The sequence below is a fragment of the Callionymus lyra genome, chromosome 1 (assembly GCF_982586985.1).
Source record: "Callionymus lyra chromosome 1, fCalLyr1.hap1.1, whole genome shotgun sequence".
Classification (NCBI taxonomy): Eukaryota; Metazoa; Chordata; class Actinopteri; order Syngnathiformes; family Callionymidae; genus Callionymus; species Callionymus lyra.
Window position 1 is genome coordinate 22479477 of NC_141818.1, and position 26572 is coordinate 22506048.

Consider the following 26572-nt stretch of genomic DNA (forward strand, 5'->3'; position numbering starts at 1 on the left):
TTTTCTGACTAAACCTAATGAAGTTACATGAACTACTTTCTCAAAATAGTAAAAAAAAAACAACAACTATGCCATAATGAAAGACAATCCAACAACAACAATGCAGGATTAAAAAAATTAAATGTGGCAATGCATGAAACTGTATTTTAACAATAAAATTGTAACACAATTGCTCAGGAGTGAAAAACAAATAATGTATTTAAAAAACAAAATAACAAACGACTCAATTGTAGCATTTATTGAGTCTTCTGGCAACATATTCTTTTCCTATATTTCTTCTTGACAAAATCTGCATATATTTTATTTAATACCTTTCTCTCTTTGGCATGCATAAAAATGCTTTTAGGACACACACATGTGTGGATCCTCTACACAGTTACAATCAAGATGACAGTTTTACAACAAATCATGTCAGTGAACACAGCTCACAAATGTTACTGCAGCTGGTGAGACAGCTTTCACAAACAGACATTGTGTGTTTCACGTAAGACATAAAGAGATATTACAAATACAATCTGAGCCTGCATAGATGGTTCAATATGGGTGTGGTATCGTGTTGGAGAACCACTCTCGGATCATATATAAAAGGTGTTTTAATTAGCTTTTTAATTGTAGACGCAACACACTGGACTTAGACGACACAGTGGACAAGCACAGATGGTCACACAGTCACCCTAACAGTGATATTTCCACATCAGTGGGCTACCAATGTCACACGAAGGACATCCTAACACAGATTGTTACGTCAGAAGAATACACACACACACACACACACACACACACACACACACACACACACACACACACACACACACACACACACACACACACACACACACACACACATTGTACAGAGCAATGGACCGGCAACCTTTCATTTATCTTAAATTATTTGCCTGTAGAATGTGACATTTATACATGAACGCTGAGGTGACACGGGACGGCAACACTGCCTCCATACAGGATGATATCTAGACAATATTAAAGTGCAAAAAAAACACTAAGGTTGGACAATCTTCAGCTTGGCTACAGCAGGTTCTGCCACAGTTGACCTGGAGACGTTTCAGGAAGAACACTTGATTGAAAGTGTGAGGCCACTCCTTCGTCCGTAACGTTCAAGATATGGAGTTTTGATTTCCAGTGTCATTCGGAAGTGAATGGCTCAGAGATCTCGGCATGTCCTCTGCTGTACTTGTTCAAGTATGTAGAGACACAGCTTCACATTCAGAACGGATCACTCTATAATCTCAGCGTGACATCATTCGTACAAATTCTGAAAGGAGAGGAGAAGGTTAAGATGAAGATACACTGGTACATAATACAAGTCATTTAGATTTGTTATCACCTTCAAAGTCCACGAGCCCGTCCCCATTGAGGTCGACGTCCCTCAGTATATCTTCTACTTCATTAAGACCAACCTGAGTAAAGATGGGTTTAGAAAAAAGGACTTAAAACACCAAAATTCAGACTCCACTAACCTGTTGGCCCAGCAGCTTCCTCATTGCATCCCTCAGCTCCGATGTGCTGATGGCACCATCTCCGTTTGTGTCAAACTATTATCAAAATAGAATTAAACACAAACCAATAACAAAAAAAGAATTCCAAAAGTGAACATTAAGTAATTGACCATCACTCACCTCTCTAAAAGCCTCTTTTAACTCCTTTATCCCGATCATATCTGCAGTTTCCGCCAAGAGCTTCGGGCCCATCAACTCAACAAAATCATCAAAATCCACGTGACCACCCACTGTGGAGGAAATAAACAGCATCAACACTACAGTATAATCCAAACAAAAAGTGCTCACGTACGGTTCATGTTGATCTGCTGGCTCAGCTCTATCAGCTCCATCTCAGTGGGCATGTATCCCATAGTTCTCATGCAGTTCCCCAGATCTTTGCAACTGATGAATCCATCTTTATCCTTGTCAAACTCTTTGAAGGCGTCTCGCAACTCTGTAAACAAAATTACCATCAATTCCTAATGTTTCACGTTTGTGACTTGGTGGGGCAGCACTGGTGCTATGACCTGGATACAGGGGCCTATTAATTCCACATCTTGCAATGAATCAAGTATATGTTTATTCAAATACTACTATCACTTCTTAAATATCCAAAGTTTGAGGGTGGTTTGGGATCTGGAGTTGACCTACTTTTATTTAGTTGTTGAACTCACTCTGTTATCACTGAAAAAAATCCAGTAACCCACGGAAAAAAAGAAAACTCTTTTTTCTTTTATCCAGTTCCAGGGTGAAGGTGAGGCTATATCTTGAATCTTCATGGCATCTTACTCACTAAAAGACTCTTTATTCTTATTTTAGATGTGCTGATCTCTATAGCCACATCTCTGCTTTTTACAGGTCATTGAGTGATGAAGCTTACATGACACGTTAAAAAGACATTTGTTTTTTCAAACTTACCATCCATCTCTTCAGGCCGCAGCTCTCTGTCCTGTAGGGAAGTACAGTAAATAATCAGAACCTTTTCCATTCTTGTAAATAAACACAATCTTTTTGATATCAATTAAAATGTAAAATTTCAAATGTTTCTCGTTTTGATACTTGGTACTAGTGTTGGGTTGATAGATTTCATGATACAGCATCAGTTGTTTGATGTTTGTTGGGAAGCAAGGAATGAAGCATGTAAATACAAAAATCTATAAAAGTCAGATCAGAATCCATGAATACATGAAGACCATCAGCGAAGGCTTATCGAGCATCACAGTATAGTCGCTCTGGCTTCTTATCAACAAGCATGTTTGCTCACACCAGCGGGCTTTTGTCTTAGTAGGAACAACACGTCCTTCACCCACCTCTGCAGATCTACAGAAACAGTCTGGGACAGAATAAAGACGCTATATCCATCATGCAGAATGACAAGCTGGGATCATTTGATCCCTTGCTGCTATAATATTTATATGTTCTGGGTGGGCAAGGAATGGTGACTCCTTTGACTTTGTATCCAGACACATCTTTGATGGAGGTCATAAATGAGATATTAGTTAGATAATATCTAGATATGAATGTTGTATAATAATGCAGAAATATAAACAACACAAATTACTGCAATGTTTGTTTGGTATCTACATTGAAAGCTTTTCTTTTATAATTGTTTTCATTATTTATTAATAAGTACATCTGCCAAAATCTGCAAGCAATAATCAAACAAAAGAGCAAAAACTGTACATTGTCAACATTATAACCCCCTTAGAATTAGGTTAGCTTCTGGGATCCATAACTTTGTAGTCCACAAAAGAATGTGAATGCTTACAATGGCAGTCAACCTTTAAAGGACAGAGTCAGAGGAAGACATAGCCCAGAAGCCTGAGGGGTTAACAGCTGGAGCATTTAGACGTCTTAACACGGCAGTCCCTGTTGACGTCAGGCCTGGGGAAATATTTGACCTGGACAACAATGATGCACACAGATTTAAAAGCAACGCAAAATGTGCCCCGTCCAGACTCATCTCGTCCTCAGACACTCCATCACTACAACACCTTCCTGACATCTGATAAATGCACAGTCAGTTGTTCTGCTGAGGTGTTCACTCAGAAACAATTTGACACATTTGTCAACTCAGCTGTCGAATGTCATGTGCAGGCAGGTGATGCCATTGATCGGTGTGTTACAGTGGTAGGTTGTATGTGGTCTGTGGAAGGGAAGCAAAGGGCCTAATCTGTATCATGTGTGTTTAACTGAAGCCTCTGTTGCTGTTTTTCCAGAGGGTCTGCACATTAACCTGTACAAACAAGAAGATTGAAGATTATATCTAGGCTGATAACTACAGTACTTATCATAAGAGTATACATAAAAATGTCTTTCAAGTCTACATAACTCAGAGAGAAATACTTAGATGCCAACTAATCCCATCAAAAATCACTTTTTATAATTGAATAAAATGAAACTACTGAGGCAGATACATTAAGCCATTTGTTTTTGACATTACAGTATGTTTGCTATTTCTATTTCTATATCTTTCTTTATAGCAAAAAAAAAAAATTAGATTTGCTTTTCAATTAAAAATTTAATTTTTGTGCACCAACACATTGAATTGAAGCTACAAACTACTTGAAAAAGGGGTTAACTATTAATTAACTATTGATGTAATGACTGAAATGTAAATCATTAAATTAATAATTATATTTTAGGTTAAGTCAAGGGATATTTAGGTTGAACTACATACCGTATTTCTTGATGGCCAAACATATATTTTTTGGTTTGAATTAGATAATAATAAATGCTTTTAATTTTTAAACTACATGTGGACGATTTGCCAAATAGTGACAGTAGGTAAGCAAACCTCTACCAAGCCAGGAGGCGGCTGGTCTGTGGTGTTTCACATGCATTGAATCCTATAAAAACATCCTTGATCAGAAACACATCCTGTGCAAATGTCATTGCGATTGCCCAGAACGTTTTGGCAAGTATGCTAACAAGTACACAAAAGCACATTCGATAAAATATCCTAGCGATGTACTTTGAACAGAATATTAACTGAATTTGAACAGTGAGAAAACGGGTAGAAATATCAGAGTCCAGAGGTAAGGTAGAGAAAGGCAAGAATCTGATAATCCATCACCCTTTCCATTATCGTATAAGTTTGTTTAAGTGAGCAAATGTCATTCTGATTACAACAAGCTTTTTAAATCATCAGGAAAGCCTCCGCCAACTTTCCTCTCGTAATTCACCCGCGTTTACTTGCTGTGTTGTACAGACTGGCACCTCACACCTATACACTGTCAGCGGAGCAGCAGGCATCATAATGACAAGCAGCAACATGAGGTAACTTGCTACTAATGTAGACATACTGTTCTTCACACCATCTGCAGAGCACACGCTGTCTTTTTAAGATACTGTAGATCTTGTTCAACACAGATCTGACATTTATTTGCAAAACTATTGTTTTCACCAAGTCCTTGACAATTGTTTTTATAGTTTTACATTTTTAAAGAAACTGTTTTCGGGCTGTTTTAAGAGGAATACAACAATCTATTGTGTTAGTTAAAATCCCATTGTGTGTACTACATCTGAAGTAAAAGAGACAATACACATTAAAATAATCACATGTATATATACTATTGATCAAGAAAGTGCTTACTAACCTTACAAAACATGGAAACAATTGTTTTTTTTGGGATATAACTGAAATGTGCTGGTGCCAAACATCCCTTAAGGGTTATTTAGCGTTTAGACACTAAACATAATACAGAAAAGATGAAGCTAAAAGTGTCTGTAAATAGAAGGACACAACATTAAAGCTATTCTGAAGCTTTTATTTACAAAGGCCGGTAGATTTAGTATTGCAAAAGTTAGCTAGATTAGCAATGTAAGCGTGTATTAAAAACATATATAAATATATACAATATTACAATTATGTTAATAATACATTTTGAACAAAAAGTCCTTCTTTGAGAGAAGATAACAAAACAAATGTAGCTCCTTGTCAGATAAGCTTTCATCATTGATGCAATGTAAGATGTGTTTGCAGATTGGTTAGCACTGGCCACCGCTAGCATTCCACTGTGGAAGTGTTTTTACTATGCTAGTTTGCTGGTGCTGCAATGAACAAAGCTAGTCCGAAAATAATGTCAGAATTAAATGATTATTCTATAGCCATAAAAAGATATGTATATAGAAATACATTAAAAAAAATATTAGCTGCTTCCAAAATATTCAATAATATACTTAGAATGTTTCATACTACAATTGTTATTCTTTTATAAAAAAAAACCATTTATCTTATTTTTTTCTTTAGGATAGTTCACATAAGTACTTTTAATACAACTTGGAAAAGGAGCATTAAAGTCCTGCAGTAAATTTAACTTGTTTTGTTTGAGATGTCAAAATGCTTAAATGTTGGACCATTTGCAATAGTTGCTTCCCTCATGCTCATGTTATGTATTAAACATATATAGTAAGACAAAAAAATCCACAGCATAAAAGTTGAAGATAAGTCAAAAGGAAATAGCAGATTGTTTGGATGCTCTTTTCACTTATAATAATATTGTGAAAATCTTACCGTTTTCACAGAAGAATCCACACAGTTGCCCATACCGAAGGAAAAAAGAGGAACCAAAATGGACCATGGGGCCTTTTTCCTTGTAATATTTTCGATTTGGGATGTGAGAGGACTGTAAACTCTAGTTTCAGCGAGACCCATGAAGGCAAGGATCCTAATCTTTTAACAGTGGAAAAGTAAAAAGTCGGACTACTCTGCCTGAAGAGCATCACAGAGTTAAGATGTTGGTGATGGAAAAGAAGGGGTGTGTGCATGTCAGGCGTGCAAAAGTACGACAGAGGAAAGTGGTCGGCATTTGGAAACTCAATTATGCCTATTAAAGGACAAGGGGCTGATCCCGACGTCTGCTGGAAAGCAGACTGTTATTGTCAGTTAGAAGCAATGACACATCAACACAGTTTACCCACATTTTTTTCACACAGATTTTATCATGTTTTTTTTCAGGACTAATTTGATTTTTATTAAAACAAAAAAAATACAGATGTTATTGAAATTTCTTAAGATATGCTGTGACATCCATTTCCATCCAACTAAAGTCAACCCTAATCAATCAATTTGCAGCCCTAACAATGTCATGTTCCTCTCAGATCGTGTCTTGGCAACTGCCTCCTTCATCTGCTCACGCACACACTCTCGACCGACCTGTTCAAGCAAAGACAAGGACAGCGTGACCTCCAGCATCATGACGGCAGAACCCACTCTCATACATATTTAAGCAGCTCTGTGTGTTTATAGAGTACATGTACACAAGTGACATTCAGGAGCCAAAAATAGAGTCTGTAAATGATGGTAATCTCCGCTACCTTGTGACTCGTGTCATCCCATTCTGATCGGTCCAATTCAGCGAGTGTTTAGGACTGTTCAGTCTCCAGGTGTTGTCCGGCACATGTATGGAAAAACCAAGTCTATATGTGTTATGCTTGAGTATGGAGTAAGCTCCATCATCTGGACTTGTTTTTCAGGTCCCGCTAATATTTCCAAAGCGCAGGACTCATATACGCCTCCATACCATTAAAAATGTAAAGATATATTTACATATATACTACATATCAGTGTTTGATCTTTTTATATCTTCCTATTGTATTCATCTGACCACTTGATTTAGACATGAAAAAACATTTGGTTTAAATCATAATTACCTGTGCATATCTGATTTGAAGCAAATATATAGTATTTTTTAAATCAAAACATCAGTACAGTGAGTACAATAGGAAGACAGGAAAAGATAATGTTGTATTTTGAAAAATAAGTCTTAGTTTGTTAGTATACATACAACATACATGAGACTGCCATCTAGTAGCGAATGAACATAAGCGCACTGTTTAACTTGCTAAACAACCCCTACTTGATGTATGTTCAAACATGTTTGACTAAATTGTTTCTGGGCCTTTCCTGACCTACCTTGTTTCTGTCTTTCCTGTGCATTGGATCGATCAGGGTGACCTCAAGCTGACAATCAAAGATGTTGGATAGATGCCTGAACACCATTGCGGGTATAAATGTCACTTACATAAGAGTGAAGCTTCGTTCCTCAAGAATAAACACAGTTGTTTATTATTTCACTTCCAGAATTATATTTATCCCTGGAGAAAGTCACATGGATATCAGATCACCAAGTACGTTTGTTGACGTTGAAGAAAGAGACTTGAATTCGCTGTCAAACCTGATGCTACACATGGAAGCGTTCAGGTGCACTTTAACGTGAGGCCAACTATCTTTTGCATCAACGCTACTGAAAATAGAGCCTCCATCAGCAGCAGGAACATGAAAGATAAACACAACCGCAGTGTTCCGATTAAATCATGCAGGAAACTGAATATGGTTAAAAAAACACAGCAGCACATCAGAAGCTTGTACCGTCTAATGGAACATTTTATCTCCCCACACAGAGAGCTGCACTTCAATGAGAAAGGTTTGCTTGTTGAGGGGGCCTGTAGGTGGTTGTAAAGTATTTACAAAAAAAACCCCAAAGCAAGACAAGTGCCTTTGAAGGTTTTGAAGGTTAAAGTATGCTTAGGTCTACAACAAAAAAAACATATTTAAAAGTCTTTAAATCTGACTAAACCACTGACTAATTCACACTTTTCACTCGTGGTAGTATTTGAGTTGAAGATGTATTTCTCCTTTAAGAATCTATGGTTTAAATGAAAATTCAAAACAATACCACTGGTGAATATAACAATGTATTGGCAATGAAGAAAAAACGATTAAACTAATATAAACATTGTTAGCAAAGTCAAGGCTTTGGAGTAATTTTTGTATCCAGTTTCTTCTGGTTAAATTGTTTGTTTGGAAAGACATTACTTTAGAGCCTGCCTTATGGAATTCTTGTAATCATAGTCCAGTCATAATGTTGCAATTACAACCAAATAAATTACTATGCATGAAAATACTTGTCCGTTGTAAAAACGAACTAATATTTATCTATGGATTAAGTATTTTTATTTCAAAAAAATATTTTCAATCATCATTCAGAGTAAATCCAGGGTGTGTGTCTAACAAGAAACCATGTATAACAAGTACAATGTAACCTTTTCAGCAAATAATAAACAATGTCAGTTAAGCTTAATCTGAAAACCAAAGAAATGTACAAGTCTGTGCAAAAAAAAGATGCTACAGCTTTATCATGACATAATCATCAGTTCTAAGGCTATCCAGGTATGGGCCTGGAAAATAAGGAGGTTGAACTGAACGATTTAATAATCAGAAGGTAAATACAATTGTATTCACTCTTACATAATTGTATTTTTCGTGTTTTTCCTTCCTGTGAGAAGGTTAGTGAACATTTTAAATTCATTAATAGTGTATGTGTAGTGTGTATGTAGTGTCAGTGTATGTTTTTTGTTTGTTGTATCACTTTCTCACTTGGCCTCTGTAAGAATTTTATCTCATTGTCTTTTGTGTTGAATGGCAATGAAAACGCAATTGAGTTAAAGTTAAACCTTTTAGTTAAAGTTAAACTTTTGAATAAACTTATTTAAAGGTGTTTTTTAAAAACCCATTTAAAGAGTAGAACGTATCATCTCACCTGTCCGAAGAGAGAGTGTAGGATGTTTCGTAGGTTGAGTTCAGAGGCAGATGAAGCGGCGCTGGACCTCCGGGACCGCCTGGAGGAGCTGCTGGACAGCGGCACTACAGAGCACGAGGACGGGGAGGCACTGCTGGCCTGACCCGCGTTCGTGACCACTGGATTCTCCTTCTGGTCCCTCGGTCCACAGAGGGGAGTCCTGTCATCGTCCTCGGAGAGAGAGGGCAGCCTCAGCACCGGGCGGCCGTGCTTGTGTGAGCGGCGAGGACGCTCCGCCGCAGAAGGTCCAGAGGAGGACGGTGGTGGTGCTCGATCTTCTCGGTGGTGCTTCTTGCGGTGATGGTGATGTCTGTGCGGGGGTTTGTCCGCGCCTCCGTTGGTCTCCGGTGGGTTCCTAACTTCGCTGTCAGAAGCATGTGACTTGGACTTTTCCTGTGTTCCGACAGCCGAGGGGTGACAGAGGGGTCTCCGGGCACTGACGTCACCTTCAGCCGACCAGAAGGACTCGTCCGCGGTGCTGTTGCCGTGGAGCGCGGCGGGACGGTGGTGGTGCTGATGCTGGTGCTGATGCTGATGCTGAGGCTGAGGCTGATGCTGATGCTGATGCTGATGCTGATGCTGATGCTGATGCTGATGCTGATGCTGATGCTGATGCTGATGCTGATGCTGATGCTGATGCTGAGGCTGGCTCCTCTGGATCTCCGCGGGGCGTTCGCGTGTTGGTCTCCTGGCCGCAGACGAGGACTTGAGTAAAGATGTTGAGGATTCAGATTTGGGGAATAAAGAGCTCATCTCGGCGGGTGTCGGGTCATCCTTGTCCTCACACACTCCGATCCCACGTTGGCCCAGCTGCTCTGAACACGTCTGGCTGAAGCTCACCTCCTGGTGGCTGCTGCAAGCGCGCACAGTGCGCGTCACCTGTTCATTGATGTGGATGTTGGCATCATAGTGACGTGGGTGAGACGGAGCGTGCTGTGGTCCTGAGACTTGGACAGCTCAGTACAAAGGAACCGTCCTAGGGGTTCAGAGAGTCATGTGTTCCTGAGAGATAACACTTCATTTGTAGAAATGTGTGAAAGGAAAATTGACATTCGTTTTTCTTACATAAACAATATAAGACGGATCAAGATAATCCTTTTTAACACCTAAAGTGGATTAAAGAACCATACCTATCATCGGCATGTGTTATTATTGTTAAAATCCCATTAAAGCCCCAACCAGAGGTCACAAACTCTGGGCTTTGGCTGAAATAACCATATTAAGGTACAAACAAGGAACTGGAATTGCTTTTCTTGGGAAGACAAGCGATTGGCTGAGAACTACGTCACCAATCTGAGACATAGACAGATTTGATTACAATAATGTGGTTTGTTTTCAGCAAGTCCTGACCTTGATTACATTATGGAAACGTTTGTTTGAAATTCAGTCGTACATGGATAAGAGACTGACCTTTTAATTCTATATTGTTTTTACTATAGTATTTTAATATAACTTGTTAAGATAGTTTGTTAAAGGTTATTTTTGGTTGTTAAATTCTTTTCATTTGTCTTTTTTTTTTTCTTGCCCTTAATACTTTGAAAGAAAGTCATATATATTTACACATTATACATCAAGATTCCAGATAAAACGAAATGAATTAACCCACTTAAAAAATAACACTAGTTTATGAACTTTGTAGTATATCTGTAGATAATTGAATCCAAGTTATCTTTATAACTTACTCTACCTCCCCTATATTGAGATTCTTTTCTTCATCCTTTCCTTATTTTTTCTTGACTGAACCTCACAATGTGTGGTGTGTATTGTTTAAAAATACATGAACACTTTCAGAAAAGGCAGAGCTACTGTATATGTAGTTATCACATTAAACATAAAATAATCCACTTATTTAAAGGTTGAACTTATAACCAGATGTGTTTTAATATTATCTCCAAACCTAGATGTTGAACATTCCTCCACTGATTTATTCTGTTTTTTTAGAAACCCATTCTGATATGCACACAAATAAATGCAAGTGATGCAACTGAAATCAGGATTTAATCAAACTTCTGAAATGGCCATATATAAATCCAAAACTTGCCTTGAACATCTTTGTTCCCATCTAAAATAAATAAATGATAAACTTTCTGTAATTGCACGAAGATAATAACCAACTAGCGAGTGAAAGAATAACAATATTCACAAACATAGGGATTTCAACATTAGGCCATATAAGCAAAAAGGAGGGTATATTACTATTTAACACTATAAATAAAATATTAATAAATAAAATAATTCGTAGAAAATGAAGCAAAAAAACTTAAACGAATGGGAACTGCGATTTTTATTGCGTCACTTCCGCGGGGTCAGAAATAAGACAATTCCTAATTTGTAAATATTGAAGAAACAGAAAAATTGCACATTCGGTTTGTTAAAAAAAAGGCAGCGGCAAAAAAGATAATATGTATAAAATAAAATATATTGCTTTTTCTTTAAACGGCTGGTCGTTCTGGTGTTTCCATAGCAACATGCCCACCTGTCTGTCGAACAATGGCAAAACCGTCAAAACACGTGACCACTATTTTTCAAAGATACTCATTTTGAAGACAATTTTTACTCACGTCTTTATCAACGATTAAGGGGAAAAGAAACGATTGTATGTTATCTGGTTCCGCCACCTAGTGACAAGAAAATCGAATCAGACTTATCAGTTTATATTTAAGTCCATGCTCAGACCAAAGGAACACGTATATATTTAGGATTAAAAAAAAGGTTTAATATTGTATATCGAGTAAAGAAAAGACAACACATGGTTAAATAACATATGCAACCATTTATTAAATGTACAGAAAATATGTTGAATATCCACATAAGAATGCACAAAAGGACAAAATCCTCATTCCAAATGTAAACATAATGACGTGTGGTGTATGAAGCGAAGGCTTTGTTATTGATTGTTTTCATCACTTTCTAATCATGGACATCTCAATGTGAGCGCCAGTGCTTTCCTCATGTAAACACATTGTAAATATTCTTATTCCGTAAACATCGGGATTAAATACATATATTGATATTAGATGTTATCAATTAGGTTCACTCATTTAAAAAAAGTGAACCAGATCACACTCCAGAATAAGATAGAATAGTCAAGTATTTTGCGCTGCAACACAAAATGATCACACGTCAACATCAGATTGAGCTCATCAAACATTCTACAGAATTAAGATTTGGTTTCTCATAGAACCAGAGAATGAAACACAATAGCATTGAAGACAATCTCGTGTAACACATTTCAGTTTAAACCCTACCACCATATTTACAGAGATACAAACCTGTTATCAAATACGACCAAACAACTAGTAAACTTACCAAAGACAAACCTTTTCATCACAGGCCAGCAATCTCTAAAAATGTGCTTCTCTAACCCAGTCAACTAGGAGCACAGAGAACTAGCACACCAGCAGAGGCATGACTGTAAACATTCATGTTACCACTGACATTGGACCTCTCTTATCACAGCAAAAAGCAATCTTGTAATAGTAGCCACAGACGTCACTGGAAGCTACATGTAGCTGCGTTTATCTGAAAGTAAACACAGTGACTAAGTTTCTTTAATGAAAAATCAATGGATTTTTCCAGATGTACCGTAACAGAGACAGTTGATCAAGAGTGAATCAATTTTCCATGAAGACGTAGATATGATTTATAAAAGAGGCCCAGTGTCAGAGGACGTATGTGACAGGTTCTGCACAGTGGAAATCAAAGATGGAGGAAGTCTGCTCCTCGATCAAGCTCGCTTGGTTTCATCCTTGCACCTATTTGCCTTCTTTGTCCTCCAGGCGACCTGGAGTAAAAATGTAGTCCAAAGCTTGTCTCTCTGCTGCAGCCACATTGGGGTGCCAAAGGTCCACCATAAAGACCACCCTCGGTCCCTCTTCAGCCCCACCTGCACACAAATAAAAAAAAAAAAAAAAAAAAAATGTAAGGTAGACATATTGAAAACAAAGTCTGACATCAGACTGGAGTACATCTCATTTTTGGACTCTTTCTCTTCAAATATCAGACAGATCATATGATGAGTCATGCCCGGTGCTTCCATCAACAACACCTACTTAACTCTTTGACCACTAGATGGTGACAATTTGATAACCGACTATCCATCGATCAGCTTTAATGGGACATAGCCCGGTCAGAGAAAGGGGTCATGAGTGTCTTTGTGCTATTCATCTTCAAACCTCTTACCCTCATGAAAGGCCCTGTGAAGGAAGGAGTCGTCGAAGAGCAGACAGCTGCCCTCGGACCAGCACTGTGGTTCTCCTCCAACCACCAGCTCACACGAAGAGGGGACTCTGAGCCCTGTCAAATAAAACACATTCAATATAAGCATAGAATAGATTAAATGCACAGCATTTGTTGTATTATGTGGGTAATGGGTCTCTAGGTTTTGCATGACTTTGTAGCCAAATTGAAATCTAACAGCAGCCAATTATGTAATTTTAATGCTCTCCACAAGGTTGTGGTGGACGCAGTCACTCTGAACCACATAGGGCAAGCTGAACAGATTCTCATTTCACCATAGCGTCCATATCGACTTTAAAAAATGTAAACACAACACTATTTTAGAAAGCATGAAAACACCATATTCATCATCGTTACCTACTGTTGCAAAATCCCTCATCTAGTGTTGTGTGCCTCCCTCTCAGAGAGTCTCCCCTGTCTGAGACCCGGCGAATGAGAGGTTACGAGATTGTTATGACACAACAATAGTCTTAACTCTTCCTCCAGCCAACTGTAATCAAGGCCACTTTGTTTATCCAGGATTGATGACCGTTGATGGACTATGTTTGACACATCACAGCAGAGTGGCCGTGTTGGGGGTAAACACGATCGAATCTCCAGAAAAACAGTGTTTTCAGTGGGTGGGGCTTAAGTACATTTTCTAATTTAACTATTTCAATTAAAAGAGAGTTTTGGACAAAAAGACACATACTGATGAGTGCAATAGAGGAGATCCTGTTGATGACTGAGGACAAGGGGATACGGTCGACTCCATAATATAAAAAGCTGACATTTGGACCTATTTTAGTTTCAAAACAAATAGTCATGCGGTCTAACAAATAGATCGTATCATGATACCAGCGCTAGGTTCTTGCCAATACACACCCCTTTATCCCTTTTCTGTCAGAGGCCGGATTTAATGTGTGAGTCAAACTAGTTTGTATGTTGGGTTTGACACATTCTGTGTAAGTGTCAGTGAACTGTGTCCGCCACACTGAAGCTCTTACCCAAGTGGCACCGCAGCCTCACATTGGTTGGCCCATAATGCTCAGTGATGAGTGCTCCGGGCGTCAGCACGGAGAAGCAGGCGTTTCCAAACACGTTGTTGGCGATGAAAGTGCGGAGTTGGCCTAAAACCCTCCAAGCCCGTGGACACCTCCTCACATTAAGAACCAGGGGCGTGCCTTGATTGACAAGGTAGTAGGTCCACCACTGACCACAAGGAGTGCTATTGACTTTCCACCCTGGAGGGAGGGAGGAGCCACTACGAGATGGAGGTGGGTGGTAGATGCTCTCGAACTCCGCCAGCAGGGCAGGGAAGCTCTGCTCCAGCAGCTCCACGTCATGTCGCTGCACTTCTCTGGAGAAGAACGGGGCTGATGGGAGGTCCGGGAGAAAGAAGACTTCTGGACGCTGGATGGTTGGACGGCTATTCAGATACCGACCTTGGTCTCGGACTCCTTTATGGACCCGCCCCATACCTGACCAGGTGTAACGCTTGGCGTAATCCTGCAGGCTGTGGTACAGTCTCTGGTTCAGACTCTCTCCCGCGCTGGTACAACGGAAGCACTCGGACGACTGACAGAAGGCGAAGCCGTTCTGCTCCTCAAGCATTGATCCATTTTTGCTTTTACTCCTGCCTTTGCAGTCGGTGCCCATGAACCCGCCCACGACCCCTCCTATCCTGCCCGGCCCGCTCAGATACCTCCCTCTGAGAGGGCTGGATCCATGCTCCCGACCCACGCGGTAGCAGTACCACATGAACAGGAGCAGCACACACATGACTGTGGCGAACGCACAGATTTCACACTCTCTTATAGACTGCATCCCTCCTGCCAGCATCTCCCTCACGCTCTCCAGTGACCACTCCATCTCCACACGGTTGAAGACCACGCGGGCGGGGAACCTGAGAAGACGTTTTTCTCTCTTGATCGTGGGAGGTTTGACAGTGAGTTAACCGGGCGAGTGTCTGCAGCTCTTATAGCCCGGCCTGAACGTAAACATGGTGCTGATAGGATCTGACACGGCTGCTCTCCAGGCCCTGCATTTTAGCACTTGGCAGCGAGGACAGTCTCCTCTTCACGGCAGTCTCTTGCTTCCTCAGACAAATGTGGACGAGCAGCAGTAGTCAATACTGTTTTGTTTTTTTCCTGGAAGACAAAAGATACATTTAGAAGATAGGAAAGGAACATTTTTTTCAACACAATGCATGCACCCACACTACAGAGGGACCGCAGCCCACACACACCCACACACACCCACGCAGACTTCGATGAGGATAATTCAGCTCCACACACAGTGAGTCACTGACAGATTGTTCACAATTCCTCCCTTGGTTCACTTGCAGCACTAAAAAAACACAGAGTGCTGACACCTACCTACATTAAAAATTGGCATTCATAGATGCACAAACAGCTCTATGGGGGGGGGGACTTCCAAATGGTTATTTAACTTTACAAAGATGACAGTCTTATGTAATGACAGTGGAATAGAGGAATGCAATGCGTCAACTGTGATCACAACTCCTCTGTGCTCTCTCTCTAAACCAAAAATGGTCGGGTAATCCTTCTCCATTGAGTCCTCCCCTCTCCCCCCGTCTCATTCCACCAGACGCCCCCACATCTCTAACGGTTGGTGGGCACCTGTGTCCATAACTCAGACGTCTGAACACATCCAGTCTCTTCCACCACAGATACATTTAAAATATAGACATCAGTTAACAAGCAGGCAGACGCCCTAGAACTCGTGTGTGTGTGTGTGGGAGGACAGCGAGGATCCATACCGAGTCAACATTGACGGCAGTGGTCAGTGGAGGGGCGCACAGGTGTTTCTCCAGGCGAAGCTGCGCACCACTGCAGTGCACACGGCACGCTGCTCTCTGCCCACAGCATTGTTGGGGGTTTCCTCCAGGAAAAAAAATACACACAAAACAAGTCTCGACACGAGCAAAAAAACAACCTGCTCTACAGCAAAATGTTCATAATACGATTGAGTGTCTTATCAAGCGCACAGAATAGCGCGGAGACCGGCTGCAAAAATGCTGGAGCTAATTTGGTTGTAAATACAGAAGCCCGACAGGAAACCACCCAGCGTCAAGTATACGTATGCACAAAAAGGCTTCCGGTTGGAGGTTTCAAAATAAAATATTATTATTCCAAGCCGTGTCATAATAGCAAAAAGGATGACAGTTTTAAATTCTTAAAACTAACCCCAACCTATCGTTCATAAAATGAACTCACCACAAGATGGATGGCTTATCTGCCAAGAACGACAAGAAGTACGAGGACATTTATCATTAAAGATTTACCTTGACTTAATTGAGTTTTGTTCAAATTCATCAAAGCTCACCATGGACGTCACGGAACACCAGGAGTGACAGAATGCGAACATTGTATTCAATCCAAATGAGCTTCAATTGCTGTGATATTTGTTTTGTTTTTACAGTTATTCAACTAATCTTATTTTGAAGCCGAATTTCTGGACTCCTCGGACTCTTCACGTTCCTCTGCTTCCGCTGCTGTGTGTCCACAGGAAGGTTGAGAACTCATCCAGCGGCAGATATCATTCCTGCGTTCCATCAAATGTGAAAGTGACGCCTAAAATCCATAGACAACTTCACTTGTATCCGTCCGTTTTCATAACAAAGGTGGCGATTAGTGACATCTAGTGGCGTGTTGTATATCACAGTCAGACTTCCCCTGCGATGCCGCGCACCACCTTTCACCACCTTTAGTGCTCAGTGTTGAATTGCTGGGATCTATTTTTCCTTAATCAACTATAGTCTTACTTTAACTGTATAGTGTCTTGAGATAACTTTGTTATGATAAGACACTTTAAGTAAAATTGAATTGAATTGAATTGAACCGAGAAACTGGGTTTGCTTCCGTCCCTTCAAATACAAAATAGATACATATTTTATTCTGCTAATGATACATCACTAAAATCAATAATAATCAATGTAACTCTTTCCATTGTGAGGTGCCATGAACCCACTACATCTACCTGGATAAAATAAGTTGGCGCACAGAATTCTGTTTGTATTGTTTATTTTATGTGTTACCTGATCCCATTATTTTATTCTGTAACCTTATGTTGTGTTTTCAACACTGGAAACAGAAGTTTCTGATTCTGAATAAGAACCTGAGCCAGAACATGACCGGCTTCTTTTCAGTCATTCTGCCTCCTCTGAGGAGAACTTCTCTGCTGAAGCTCTGTTATGTTATCCACTAGTTGAATGGAAGCTCCAATAAAAGTATTTTCCACCGCGGGGTGAGACCCCCCCAGGTCGCAGAGGTGGAGCCAGCCTCCCTCGCTCCTACCCCAGGCCCCCCGACACCCGGGAGCGAGTATCCTTCACAGAACAGATGAACATTGTTCGAGTCATCCATGGCGAGGTCAAAGTGGAGACTGTGTGTTTGTTGCGCACTTTTGTTACTGTGTGTCGCGGCCGTGTTCGTGTGCGTGGCCGTGACGGCTCGGAGACGCAAATGTCCTCAAGAGTCTTTCTCTCATGCTGCTGTGGCTGCTGACTCCGGGACGTGTTCGGATGTTGGACGGTGAGTCATGACTGATGTCCTCTTTTCTACCTGTTCATTCTTGAGCAATATTCTATGAGTATAATAAGAGGATAAAGTGCGACTTGGTAAAAGTTTGACGCAATGTCTAAAACTACTAGAATTAAATAACAAAACAAAATAAGTAGTAAAATCGATGCGCTCTCTAAATAGTGTATCATTAATTTCCACATTATTTAAATGATGCTCATTTATTTACATTTAATTTTTTTTTTAACTATATTATTTTAAAACAAGTGTTCTTTGAACATAAATACAACGGTCGCTGAAAGTTCTGGATATTCTATTTTAGCGACATCCTGAAAAGTGGAGGATCGGCGGTAGATGGCGCCATTGCATCGCTGCTGTGCACGTCGGTGATAAACCCTCAGAGCATGGGTCTTGGAGGGGGGTCTATCTTCACAGTGATGGACAGCGCTGGTACACTGTTGCGATCGTCGACTTGAAAACGAGAAACACTTGTGTATTTTTTTTCTTTCTTTTAAAAGGTAAAGTCAAAATCATTAACTCGAGAGAGACGGTTCCAGAGAAATTTGACCCTGACCTCCTTAAGTCTTGTCCCAAAACCTTCCAGCTCTTACCAGGTAATAACAAACACAATCACACTTATTTTTACCTATTGTTGACTCTGTTTTGGCTGTTTACAAACGACTCTTGCTCCAGTTGTGGTCCAGTGATATGGATCGTGTATATTTGCTGAAGACACAAAAGTGCTGCCTGGCCAGCAGCCAGCATCCTCTGAGCCAAGACCACACACTCAGAGGAAAGAAGTCTGAACCGAACATTAATCATATTGCAACATTTTTCTGTAAGCCCCCGTAATTAGACGACAAAGTACAATCTTGTGTTTGCAATAATGGCGTTTATCCGACTGCTCTGCCGTCACCAGTGACCGCAGGCGAGAAAGTGAAGCATGTTGTTATTTACCACAGGAGCATATGTTTATCATTTAAATGTTTCCTAACAAACCAAGCAAACACCCAAGCATCTGCATTGCTATATATTAACATACATTCTTCACCGTGGTTCTATTTAGCCTTTTTATCTTTTTATGGTTACTAACATTCATGATTTGACCTTCCAGGTGCCCACTGGATTGGAGTTCCAGGGGAGCTTCGAGGCTATGAATATGTTCACAGGCGTTATGGAAGGTTGCCATGGGCCTCTCTCTTTCAGCCCACCATCAAGCTGGCGAGAGACGGCTTCCCACTTCCACTGATCTCAGGTCGATACATATCCCACCTGGAATCAAACAGCAGTCAGTCACTGCGGTATGAAACACACACGCACAGGATCATCAGATACTTTATCAAGCTAATAACTGTACAATTTCTCCGGCAGCCAACTGTTCCTGGACCAGCACGGAAAGCCGCTGCAGACCGGTGACACAGTAAAGTTTGTAAAACTGGCCGACACGCTGGAGATAATTGCAAATCACGGAGCAGATGCTTTCTACTCGGGGAGAATAGCTGAAAATTTGATCCACGACATACAGGAGGCAGGTATTGTCAGACAGATTTCAGCATGCCCCCTCTTTTCCAGCCATTTTATCTCTCTGCCTTCCACAGTGATTGAATTACTAAAAGGCAATTGAATTTAGTGATGCGATCACTCATAGATTACATTGTGAGCTGCTTGGATCCATTAAGAACTGAAATGAGTTTTGATGACTTTACCTCCTGTAAACCCTCTTTCTTGGTGGTTCTGTGTAGGAGGCACGTTGACCTTGCAGGACTTGGCGTCATACAGAGTGAGGGAGACGGAAGCCTGGGTCGTACCTCTGGGAGAGTACCAGATGCACATACCCCCACCCCCTGCTGGAGGCCTCCTTCTCAGCCTTGTCCTGAACATACTGAAAGGTCAATGACGCTCATCCACAATCTCAAATATCACCTGTCATTTTTCTGTTTTTTACACACTGGTTTGTTGAATGGGCCCAAAATCCAAATTGACTGTGACAGACTTGAGCGACTTTAACAGAGACCATATGTGTTCACACACAGGATATGGCCTGAATCCAGGGTCTCTGGAGGGAGAAGAAAAGAAGTTGACCTACCATCGTTATCTTGAAGCCTTTAAGTTTGCCAACGGACTGAGAAAACAGCTGCGTGATCCAGAGTTCACCTCTGGAAATGTAAGTGCTTCATACTGTGGCTGACAGCTATGGCAGGGGGAGCACACAGTCATGGCTCATCTCCTAGTTGGAAACAACGTTTTGAATCAATGACTATACTTTAGTCATTAGTACAAACCAAATCTGAACATCTTACATGAGTATTTTCCACGATAAATTTCAGTTCTATCTATGAACTTATACATTGATTGATGGACCTCTAAACTCGACAGTTCTCAATGTGAAGAAAAGACCAAATGTGCACCCGAATATTGATTATTGACAATTAGAGCTGAACTGGTTTGTTTCAAACTAGTTTAAACACATTTGTATAGACCACCAGTTCTTTTTCCCAGAAGCACACTGGTTCACGGTGCTATACAAAGCATTACAGACAATACACACAATTGTTGTGTTAGTTTGTATTCAAGGGACTCGTTGTCCCTCCACAGCGAGATCTCCTGAAGCTCATAATCTGTTACAAAGCTACGGGGAAATAAACGCGTTGAGACGTGTTTTACTTAAGTGGTGAGGTGCTCGTCAGAGGATTTTCAGTGTCTTCTGTGTAGAATGTATACAGAAAATTAAAACACAATACACACAATAGCAACATTTTTTAATAAACCAACATGATTTGGTGATGATTAAACAATTTCCCGAAGGAGACCTCCTGAGGGATCAATAAAGTTTTACCTTACCTTACCTTATGAAGCTACAAAAGCTACTCTGAGCATGTCATGTGACCTTCTCCGCTGCGATGCATTTGCAGTTATACCCAGCTGTGTTTACCCATTTCAATGTTTCATTTGATGAAAAGCAAATACAAATCCTAACTAATATATAAAACTACTGCTAACTGAGGCTAAAAAAGGAAATTACATTAATTTGTTTCTGTTCATTGCTTAAGTAAAAAATGTAGTAGCATGCGTAAAGGAGAGTAGGATGGTTAATCAAGAGGTATATATAGGAATATTGTGCCAAATAGCCAAACAACTTGACATCCATACATTTATTATCTCATCACTTAATTGTGATTAACTAGCAGGTAACTCAGTTGGATGGGAATGGGATCACGTTGATCCAGTTGTCTGGTCTTAGTCAGGGTTGTAGCAGCAGCCTACTCCAGCTTTTCTGTCTCACTTGTCGACAGGAGAGCCTGGATTATAGCAAAGCTTTAGCGGAAATTGAAATTAAAAACAACACAAGTGTAGCCAAAATCTAAGATATACCAACTTGCTGTATAATTTTACAAGTCTACAATATATAAAAAAAATGTAAACAAGATATGTTCTCATGGTTCAGATTTCAGTTTTTGCAGCTTATCAACCAGGTGAATTTCTTAAGGTAGTTCAAATAGCAAATAACTGTCTTAACTTAATCACATTTGTCTTGGTGTCAGTGAGCATCTCCCAGTTTAGAAAACACAGAAGTAGGTCAACTAGTGAAATGAACTGAGACCGGGATCCAAAGACCTTTGCTGGAGGATCTGTGTATATTGTACACTGTGCAGTCTTGCTAAGTGTTCCGTGAGTAAATGTGTCATCAGATGTGACCGAAAACACAGCAGTGAAGCTCCTGGGTGAGCGACTACACTAGCTTGGACAATGTAAAGCTTGCATCTCTTAAATGTCGTGCAAATAAGGTCAATATTCTACATCATGTTTTCGTTGACAGAATATCTGTCTCTGATGGAGGTTCATGAAGTCTGCCACAGGTCAGTGAGCCTGACTCTGGGCAACATGTTATTTTAGTGAAGATCACAAACCAGAGAACCGCCTGATTCAAACGTCATGGCAACAGAATAAAAGCAGAGATGTGTTGTTGTCGGAGGCAGCAGGCGTAAACAGAGGCTAACATAAAGGTTTGTGACAGATTTGTGGATTTAGTCATTCTAGGGCTCTGCTTACAGCCTTCACCACCATGGCGGTCATGTCTACCACGTTGTCTGAGATCGCTTAAAGGGTGTCCACAAATAAGTCTGGGACTATATGTATCAATGTCTCATCATCATTACTACAGTCGCAGATACTTCCTGTGATGGATAACATGTGCTTTGTCGTTCAGAACGCTCAGAACCTGACATCAGACGCCTTCGCTGACCACATTAGGAGTTTGATCAGCAGCAGTCGCTCTCACGACCCGGAGTACTACAACACCAGCTGGTATCTGGACAGCGTGGGCACCACACACGTGTCGGTGCTGGCTGAGGACGGCTCTGCTGTGTCTGTCACCAGCACCATCAACCACATGTCAGTGGTCTGGACGGATGACTCAACAGAGGACGCATTACAAACACTGTCTCTAACACTTGTGTTTCAATAGATTTGGATCTAAAGTCTTCTCCAAGAGAACGGGCATCATCCTCAACAACCAGCTGTCAGACTTTTGTGGAAAAGTTGATCAGATATTGTCAGGTAATTGCTCTTTTATTGGTAATAATTAAGAGGATGTAATAGTTTGTGTGATCTCTAATAAAACCCCCTTACTGAGCAGGCCTCTCTGATTGGTCAGAATCTTTTGAGGTTGACTTGACTGACAAGCACACTGGTCCAAGAAAGAGGGCACAGTTTCAATGCCCAATTATAATTCCTCCCAAATTTCGCCTTTTGACTGGCAAAAGCAGAAGATAGTGTTCCCAAGATGGCTGCAAATGAAAATTGGCTTAAAAACCGTGGTTTAATAAAAAGATTCATTTTATGCTCTCTTTGACAACATGAATCTAAAGGTAAAAGGAAGTACTTTCAATGATTGCAACAATATTATCATAGTAAATGGTTCATTGAATAAGTAAAAAAAAAAAAAAAAAAAATTTGTAAAACTCAACTAAAAATATTTTAGTTCAAAGTGACCAAAAGTTTTTACTGTCATCCACATGGCGGTGATTGACTATTTTGAGAGTAGGAAGTCAAGCAGGAGACAGTGCTTTAGCAAAAGATTACCTGTGGTACATGCTTCTGATAATTGGGATCAGTATATTTCACATAGACTTCATGTAAAATGCCAGGCGGATGGAATGTGCATCATTAAACTAGTGATGTGCTGATGAAGCTTCTTTTTATTAGAGGTCAGTAGGTAGCACTAAAATCAATAGAATAGCTGTTCAACATCATAGATTATAGAGCAAAGAGTGACATCTAGTGGATTCTAAAAAGCAGCTTTATGAAGCTTCATGAAGCTCCATCAACACATCAGCAGCTGAAACCTACATTAACATTGGTGAACTTGTCAGATTTGGACTTGTAAACATCTCTTAGAGTTCCTCTGTTGGTGTTAATTTTGACTTTATGAGGATATTATGGCTCATGCTGGAGATCAATGAAGGAGCTGATTACTTTCAGGTGACAGATTGAGCGGCAGCGTGCGTTTCACACACCAATGTTCCCCAATTTTTCAGTCGACTTGAGATTCCAGTGTGTGCGGCTAAGAAGCAAAATAATGCATGAAACCATAACTTTAAAATAGAACAATTCCTCTGAGCCGGAGCTGAAGACTGCAAGGAAATATCACACGGAGGCCCGGAGCAGCTTATTTATTCATTTATTTATATGAGCAGAAGATAGCTCCCCCGTGAACCGCGGCGACGAGATGCTGTCCTCGCCAAAGATTACAAAAGTGATGAAAGCCTCATTTACTTGTTTATTTTCTTGATTATTCTTCACAAAGTTGTTCTATCAAGGAGTGACTAACAACAGAAAGATATATTGTACAAGACACCACTTGTAACCCTCTATTCAAAAGCTCTTGGGTGAAGGGAAATAAGAACATTTTGTTTTCGCATGATTTACTAACAAACCTACTTCAGGTCTTGTTGGAACATGAAAGAACAGCAAGAACTTGAATATTAATTGAATGTGCCTTTGTCAATTCTGAGGCTCGGTGAGGGTAAGAGGGACAAAGTGTTCCTGGAAGAGAAAATTCTGGGATGGATCCTTCAGTGCCCTCGAGCAGCAGGCAGGAAATTAACATTGTGTGCATGTTAGAGTCTTCATGTTAACATTGGTCTCCTGGCAACCAAACACTCAAGGACATGTCGGAGAACACGAGGAATCCCTTCAGCGCCGTGCTGCTGACCCTTCCGTGATCTGAAGGAAATACATTGAGATTTAAACGAATGTCATTCTTCATCTACATATGGACTTGCTCTGATCATCTGTATCTAAAGCTTCTGTTGCGTTGCCAGGCGAGCGCCCCCCCTCCTCCATGACCCCGGCCGTGCTCAAGTCGCCGACCAGGACCCTGGTGATTGGATCAACCGGTGGGAGCATGATCACGACCGGCATGGCCTCGGTACGTGACCGCGGCAATCACACTAAGTGCCATTAGGCAAGATTGCCAAGGACTAATGTCAGTCACTGTTGTCATGGCGAGCTTTTCCTGGCGCTGCTCAGTAATTTCCTCTTCTTCCAGGCACTCATGCACCACCTCTGGTTCCACAAGAGTCTGAAGGACGCCATCGCTGACCCGGTCGTTTTCGTGGACTCTCAAAATGCCGTGAAGTTTGAACCAAACTTTGATAAGGTTGAGACTTAATTAGAAGCAGCGACAGATATCAACAGATAATCAGCTCAGTTCAGATGAATTCAAAGTGGATTATTAGGCAAAATTAAAACTGTATTTATTTAAAATGAAGTTTCCTATTCAGCAACAGTAATCCTTTTAACATGACATTCCTCCTGTCTTTGTCTTTCAGGGAGTCATTGAAGCTCTGAAGGCTCTCGGACACAAACAAGACACAGCAAAGAAATTCTACAATGTTGTCAACGCAGTGGAGAAAGAAAATGGATGTATCTGTGCTGTATCTGATGCCAGGAAGCTCGGGAGATCAGCTGGATACTAGCGATGAAGACGCTAGTTGATGTGTACATAAAAAACCCTCATACACTCAGTGTTGAAATCTGGTGCGACCCAACAGAGTGGACTGTTACAGTGACACCACACATTGGAACGCTAGATCAAATGTGGAAAAGTATTTTCAGCAAATATTTGATTCCTGTTTGAAAATTTCTCAGATTATCTTTTATTAAAGCAAATGTATTTTATCTTGAAAGACAAAATGGACATTTTCATTATAAGGCTTCAAATAAAGTTTATACTTTTCAATACTTTTTACATTTTGAATCCTTTTCTGTTGTAATTCATTTGAAATACCTCCACTTATACGCAACGTCCTCTAATGGGTATTCCTACTGGTTTATCCACCTTGAGGCTCTGCCCGGTGCCGGAGTAAGATCAACGAGTTGCCACATGTTACAGCAGACAATAGTCCTGGGAGTACCTTATATCCATGCACTTATCTTACATTACCTCCAACAGAGGGTGTCGCTGTGGAGCCCAGCACAGCAGGGGAAACTGACACTGGAGTGCCATCAAGAAGGTTCTTCTTGATAAAAATAAGGTAGACCATAGGACAGTGGCGAAGATGTCCTCGATCTGAATTCCTCTCAGGATAACCACGAATGAGGCCTATGAGAATAACCCGGGCAGATAATCATGGCCCGCCACTTTAAAAAACAACATGGGTGATCAACGAGAGAAACTGAGAAATGACAGAAAAAACTCAAAAAAGACAGAGAAGAAGAAGCTTTAAACAGGAGACACTCACACTGGATATGGTTGGGAATGCTGCAAAAGACATACGTATTTTGAGCAAGATGGACAAAGGGAAGGTTATGGTGCTGAACAGTCGATCATCCAACAGCAGCAACTGCAAAAATCTGTTTTCTTTTTACTATATTTTTTTTTATTAAAAAGATTGCTGCTCCACATTTTATTGTACACAATTGATACTTTGCAGAGGGAGAATCATTTCAGTCTAACTAAACTACAAGACGAAGATCCCCTGAAATATGTCAACAAATGAAATGTAAAAGTGTAATTTATCTCAAAGCTGCTTCCAAATATATCACAAAACTCTAGAAGATTTAGGGATCTGCACATAGTCCAAAAACATTCAATACACAACCAGGATTGGAATGCATAAGGGATTGAGTTACCTGTTGAAATCGACCACAATGAGAAAGAATGAGTGACAAAAGTGAAATATATAAAAAGGGAATAGTCAGGGAGCATCTCTATGGGTGATAATTCTGTGCACGGCAGGCTGTGTGCTCCTCCACAGATGAAGCTGAGCGACCTCTCCATCACAAGGTCACTTTTTGTTTTTAAATCTCTCGTACATCTGTGAGGCGCGGAGGTTATTCTGAGCAATCGGCATGAATTTTCCGTTCTACTTTTCATAAATGATTTGGCTGCCCGTGTCAGAGCATGCAGCAGCTGGAGCAGGATAATCCGATCAAACAGTGACTCACACGGACAAGAGGCCGTTTCCTGCGCACACCTCCACGCTGAAGGAAATATTCCACAAACTCTGTGTCAAGCAGAGTTACCTTTATTTGTGGAGTCTGGATCTAGCGGAGGGTATCGGTGGAGGGTATAAAGGTTTTCCTGTCGCGTGGTATTTGGACTTGTGCGGCGTGATGGTCACATGGGGCTCTGACCTTACAGGAGCCACAGGAAGTGGAGCTGCCAGCAGATGAGCGCTGGCAGGAAGTGAGGAAAGGTTCAATTTTAATCCCTGCTTTAATC

General features: G+C 40.6%; 3 protein-coding genes across 4 annotated transcripts; 1 reads left to right on the top strand and 2 right to left on the bottom strand.

Moving 5' to 3' along the window:
- Window positions 1–256: 256 nt before the first annotated feature.
- On the bottom strand, window positions 257–9902 carry cabp1a (calcium binding protein 1a). Of its 2 annotated transcripts, none has more exons than XM_087797335.1 (7): window positions 9044–9902; window positions 2418–2448; window positions 1810–1953; window positions 1638–1747; window positions 1479–1553; window positions 1346–1418; window positions 257–1273 (listed from the first exon to the last, which is right to left on the bottom strand). In XM_087797335.1, the coding sequence occupies exons 1-7, from the start codon at window positions 9833–9835 to the stop codon at window positions 1248–1250; spliced, it is 1251 nt and encodes a 416-aa protein (XP_087653461.1). In that variant the 5' UTR covers window positions 9836–9902; the 3' UTR covers window positions 257–1247. The 2 variants fall into 2 exon arrangements, with proteins under 2 accessions (XP_087653461.1, XP_087653471.1); XM_087797345.1 differs by lacking the exon at window positions 9044–9902 and adding an exon at window positions 6016–6340.
- A 1933-nt stretch (window positions 9903–11835) lies between these two features.
- On the bottom strand, window positions 11836–16366 carry asphd2 (aspartate beta-hydroxylase domain containing 2). Its single transcript, XM_087797358.1, has 4 exons — window positions 16083–16366; window positions 14308–15450; window positions 13265–13378; window positions 11836–12968 (listed from the first exon to the last, which is right to left on the bottom strand). Exons 2-4 carry the CDS (start codon window positions 15170–15172, stop codon window positions 12838–12840), a joined length of 1110 nt encoding a protein of 369 aa, XP_087653484.1. The 5' UTR covers window positions 15173–15450; window positions 16083–16366; the 3' UTR covers window positions 11836–12837.
- Window positions 16367–17686: 1320 nt separating this feature from the next.
- Window positions 17687–24939, top strand: ggt5a (gamma-glutamyltransferase 5a). The gene is made up of 12 exons (XM_087797368.1): window positions 17687–17856; window positions 18167–18294; window positions 18363–18458; window positions 18959–19145; window positions 19216–19376; window positions 19587–19733; window positions 19878–20008; window positions 22052–22236; window positions 22310–22401; window positions 24168–24274; window positions 24395–24505; window positions 24678–24939. Exons 1-12 carry the CDS (start codon window positions 17687–17689, stop codon window positions 24822–24824), a joined length of 1662 nt encoding a protein of 553 aa, XP_087653494.1. The 3' UTR covers window positions 24825–24939.
- The last annotated feature ends 1633 nt before the right edge of the window (window positions 24940–26572 follow it).